We start from the raw sequence: 5,559 nt of genomic DNA on the forward strand, positions 1-5,559 counted from the left end.
ATTTTTGACTTAATTTGAGTCAAATTTTCAGCTAGCAAGACAAATGATCTCACACATTCTGAAAACAAGATTATTATTCTATCAGTTCTTGTTTAGTAAATCAGTCTCAAAACAAGATCAACAAGACTTTTTGGCTGGATATAAGATTTTAAAACGTGGTTAGGTGGACATTTTTTGCAGTGCATAAATTAAAACCAGTCCTTTTGTGCTTTTTTGGCTCAGCCTTATCAATTCTGCCTGGATCTTATTGTGTCGAGTTCCTGCAGTCGGAGTTCAACAACAGCTGTGTGGGTTAAATATAAGCACTTCCACAGGCCTGACAGGAAACCTACRCACCATGTATGCTGTGCGTGTTTATGTGGACATGTGTGTGAGTGGACCACAAGAGAGAGAGAGGCCAAAGCTGAGGGACTCGGCATGCCGAGCTGTGATTCTTCCTTCCTCTAAATGTTTTTCCTGCAGCCCATCCTGTCAGCAGGGGGAACAGAAATAACCCTGTGTTTGCCGTTCTGTATATGATAAAGGATGCTCTGTTCTACACTACTACAGTTGTTAGAACCGTGCCGAAACCACTCTGTTTGATTTCTGTTGTTTTATCTTATCGATGTCCCACAGATCCGACTCAAACTGTTGTGCACATGACCTCACGGCTGAAATACTGTAGTTATTTAACACTTGTAAGCTATTTCCTTYTTTTTCCAGAGCAGGAACGTGATTTCCTTTGCCTACATGAATTATTTCCAAAACTGCCAAAAACAGGAAACAGATGCTAAAAAGAGCAGCTCTTTGCACTGAAGTTTCTGGTTTGGGGAAAACTTTAAAGAGGTTTTATTTTTTTTAGCACGCAACATTTCCACCTTAAAATATGTCAGGTTCTACAGATTTGCATGAATTATGMTTTAGTTTCCATCATCACAGAGTTTTATGTGTACATATAAAAAGGTTTAGTATGTTTGAGGAGAGTGGAATTCACAAATATTCAAATTTGAGTTTCTAACCAACTTACAATGTTCAAAAGCAAACTGTAATAAATATGTTTGCATAGTTAAAGATTTATTTTATTATCYGTGTATAAATCTAACACTTAAAACAGTAACTTATAGAATAAAAGAAAAGACACATGAAGGAACTTTTTTCTTTACTAAATCTCCTTTAATGTAGATTCAAACAAATTCAGCAGTAGAGAAATATTTACAAAAAATGTTAAAATTTGTCCCAAATAAATAAGATTCAGACACAACCTGGTAAAAAAATTTGAATCATGCTTTTAGAGGTTATGTTGATTAAACCCAGATAAACTAAATTACAGCAACATGATTGTTTTATCTTGAAAGAAAGATGTAAATTTGTTCCACATTTTTTAATTTTGATGATCACTCAACAAGGTTTTTTTTTTTTTTTTTTTTTGATGGAGAGTATTGTAATCGTTTTGGTGTTTTATTTGCCTGGATTAAAACTTTTGATACTTTTTTGGTTTCATACTGCAAATCCTGAACTCATTAATATCTTCATTACTTTTAAAAACTTCTAAATTAAATATACCTTGAAATTAATGCGGTTGCTTTTGGTCACTTGGTCGCAACAAAAGTACACCTAGTTCGATTTGGGTGATTTATATTTAGCTAATGTTCAATTATTCAGGAGGAAAGTTGCTATATTGAACCATATGAATTACTGTTTCCAGCAAAGATCCTTAGATTCTAATTTCGCCCTCGTGTCACATAATCACTGCATTGATTTCACTTCAGTCTCTGCAGGGATCTGCTCGGCTTTTAAAAGATTAAAAGTCTYGTTTGTTCTCTTCTGTTTCTAGATTATTGTTTTTCTTTCCTTCCCAGGTAAACACGCAGAGGACATATTTGGCGAGCTGTTCAACGAGGCCAACAAYTTCTACCTTCGTGCCAACTCTCTGCAGGACCGCATCGACCGGCTCGCTGTCAAAGTCACGCAGCTGGACTCCACTGTGGAGGAAGGTGGGTCCAAGAACTGAAGCAAGCCGTGAACCATGAAACATCACTTTTTTTTCCTTTTAGCAAGACAGTGTTTTACTAGTTTTTTKTGTGTGTGTGTTTTCAGTCTCTCTGCAAGATATCAACATGAGGAAGGCGTTTAAGAGCTCCACCACTCAGGACCAGCAGGTGGTGTCCAAGAGCAGCGTGCCCAACCCAGTCAGAGAGATGTACAACCTGAGCGACAAACCTCCTCCTCTCACCATCCTCACTCCTTACAGGTTGGTGCTTTAGTTCAGTGGTTCCCAACCTTTTTAGACTTGTGTACCCCCYGAGTCATTATGTCGTACCCCTTCAGTCAAACGTAAGGATGATTCTCCAAAACTATAATGAACAACAACTGATTATTAAATGACAACTATTTATTTAAACCCCTTAACTAGAACATTTAATTCTCAGGCATTTTATCCTTTTCAACTCAAATTAAACATAAAGATAAATACGTTGCCTTGAAAGTGAATAAGTAATTAAATAAATAAACCAAGTAATTGCAGGTACAGGAAGAGCAGCGTCCGAAATACATCAGAAACTCGCACAAATAAGCAAATTTCGTGAGATTCCGTGTTTTGTACTGGATTCCATTTTGTTTTGTCAATTCTGTGATTCAGTCTGCATTTTCGGAAATCATAGGGACACATCCCTATTTTTATTTATTTTTTTACGCAACTGGGAAATTTTTTCACGTACCCCCTGTAATATGTCACGTACCCCTGGTTGGGAATCACTGCTTTAGATGAATTAAGAAGAGAGATTTTCAGGTCAATGTGTTGTTGTTTTTTTTATTTCTGAAGGGATGATCAGAAGGAAGCTCTTAAATTTTACACGGACCCCTCCTACTTCTTCGACTTGTGGAAAGAAAAGATGCTTCAGGAYACCGAGGACAAGAGGAAAGAGAAGAGGAAGCAGAAGGTAATAAACYGTCTGAGAGTAAATCACAGAGTTCCCTGTGATTTGATTTTATTGCATCTGATAACGGTTTTATTTGCTTGTCAGACACAATTTCCTCTGAGTTTGGCACACAAAATATAGCGTGAACTCTGTGGAATGCATCAGTGGAAGAGCGTAAACAAAGAACTACCACAGCTGTGATGTATTTGTTATTGGAATGTAGCTGGACCTGATGATGCTTCTGTTGACTGTAGGAGCAGAGGCGYTGTGTGGATGGAACTTTGCAAAGAGAGGTCAAGAAGGTCCGCAAGGCGAGGAACCGTCGTCAGGAGTGGAACATGATGGCTCTGGATAAAGAGCTGAGGCCAGACCATCGACACACCATACACCGAGACCGAGCAGCTTCCTCTGAGGGATCGATGTCGCCAGAGAACAGGTAGCTAGAAACACGCTGGGTTTTTGCTAATCATAAACCCAACAAACAGCTWCTTTTCCTCAAATATAAACAATAATGTTCTTATCAGGGGTCACGGCGCAGATCAGCATCACTACCCCAACAGTATGAACCACGCGGGCCACGCCCACACGTACTCCGGCCCGCCGCCCAGCGCGCTGGCCGCGCAGATGGCGGCTGGACACGCCCCTCGTGGAGGAGCCGAACACGACAGAGGCAGGACTATGATGGCCTATCAGGGGGGCACGCTGGGCCGCGCTCACCACCACCAGGTCCCCCTGCCTCCTCCTCCGGCTGAGGCCATGAACGGTGGCTCCATGTCTCTCCCACCTGTGGACTACAGGTAAATACAGGCGTCATGTGCTGACTCCATTGTTTTATGTATATTTTTTCATGACAATAAGCAAGAAAACATGAGAACCGTGGCTTTGTCTGCGGTAATGAGGACGTTGCTCTGGTTTGTTATTTTAAAAAAATAAAAGAAATATACGTGACTTTACTGTTGCAGTCTGTTGAGAGATATTTAAAAGATTTGTTACTTAATACTCTTTAATAAATACAAATAATATGTGATATTGAAGACAATAAACCACTCAACACGGGCACTGAATGAACTTTGGATTAATACTGCCACCTAGTGTAATTATCTGCACCGACTGCTCTGGTTTCACCTCCTCTAATTTCCTGTCCTGTCTTTCTTACAGTATGGACGGCTATGCCAACACCGCCCCACCTCCCCCTCCTCCTGCGCCCCTCATACCTTCTGCTCAGACGGCCTTTGCTTCACCACCCGGAGGTCCGCTGCCTCCCGGGACAATGGTCGCCGGCGCCAGCGGATACGCCCCACCTCCAGCACCTGTGTCTGGAGGCCAGGCAGCTCCTCCTCCGCCTGGCCCTCCACCTCTGCCCGCTCCAGCTGGTGCCTCCCACTTCACCACGCACAAGATGCTGCCCGCTGCACCGGCTGAGAACACGGTGATCAGCGACGCTCGCAGTGACCTGCTGGCTGCTATACGTATGGGTACGTACGCTTTCATAGTTATGTTTCTATTCAAGACCATTTTTTAATAAAATGGCTGATCTAAAACTCTTTACATGTCAGAACATTACTGGTATTTATTGTAAGTTAGAGGCTACAAACATCTTCAGCTGCACTGATCATCACATATAGAGGTCAATTTATTAAGGTTATTCAAAAGCTGATAAATTTATGTGTCTTATGCCACAAAATCAGTTTCATTAAACAACAGCAGTGTTTGCCTGAGCTGTGATTTAATGACTTAGGTGACGGGCTTGACTTGAATCAGCACGTTTTTAACTGTGCTCAGKTTTGCTGATTTATACAAAGCTTTATTTGTTATAAATTAGAATCTTAATTATTTTGTTTGATAAATAGAATGTTTTTTTAAAGATTAGAATAATATTCTGATCATCTTTTTTTGAGGTAAGGTACAATATGATGCAGTACAATACAATATAAAACAATTGATCCCTTAGAAAAATCTGTTCTAAACTCAGTGCTTTAGTASCTGCTTCCATTAAAACCTTATAAATAAATAATGTTAAACGATCAAATATAATCCACCACCAAATGCATCACACCATTCCCAATTTAAAGWGGAGTTGTCCTGAAAAAGCCTCCCTAAAAAAGCACCCCCAGTGCAGAGAGCAGGTACACAGTAGGGTTCARCCTGTCTTTTAAGGTAATATCTCACTGGGACGGGACTAGTTGGTAAACAGTAACAGCTGAGATGAGTGCACAGCCTAGGATACAATTTTGCAAAAAAAATAAGCAGTAATTAAAGAGTAGATAAAACACTGCCAGTTTAAAAATACAACCAGAAGACTAACTGGTCACCTGGTTGGTGTTTCACATTTTCTTGCTARTTGTAGCTGACTGACAGATTTCAGTTGGCTTAGCATTTTCAGGCATAGAAAATATGGTATTTAGATATTTTAAAAAAACAAGCGATCAGTTATTCTGTCTCTGTTTAAACGGATCCATGATTAGTTGTAACATTAGACTTTATTTGATAAACATTTATTTTAACTGTAAAGACTAAAAATACTGTAGAATGTTCAGTTTTTATCATTTTTAAACTAAAAGTTAAAAAATACATTACACGGACGGGCCCGTTTTATTTACAAGCAAAGCATTCTGGGTAAATGATGACGTGGATAGGTCCTTGGTGTGAGCGAGCTACATCC

The 5,559-nt window shown here is 39.9% G+C and overlaps 1 protein-coding gene across 1 annotated transcript in view; it reads left to right on the top strand.

Annotated features, from left to right (window-relative positions):
- Window positions 1-4,372, top strand: part of wasf3b (WASP family member 3b) — a gene marked incomplete at its 3' end in the record, with an annotated part of 10,968 nt that extends 6,596 nt beyond the window's left edge. Inside the window, 6 exon segments of the mRNA XM_014002240.1 lie at window positions 1,839-1,973; window positions 2,077-2,230; window positions 2,801-2,918; window positions 3,152-3,333; window positions 3,422-3,694; window positions 4,056-4,372. Coding sequence (XP_013857694.1) covers window positions 1,839-1,973; window positions 2,077-2,230; window positions 2,801-2,918; window positions 3,152-3,333; window positions 3,422-3,694; window positions 4,056-4,372 — 1,179 coding nt within the window.
- Between the last annotated feature and the right edge of the window lie 1,187 nt (window positions 4,373-5,559).

The sequence above is a fragment of the Austrofundulus limnaeus genome, unplaced genomic scaffold, assembly GCF_001266775.1.
Source record: "Austrofundulus limnaeus strain Quisiro unplaced genomic scaffold, Austrofundulus_limnaeus-1.0 Scaffold12, whole genome shotgun sequence".
NCBI classification, from domain to species: Eukaryota; Metazoa; Chordata; class Actinopteri; order Cyprinodontiformes; family Rivulidae; genus Austrofundulus; species Austrofundulus limnaeus.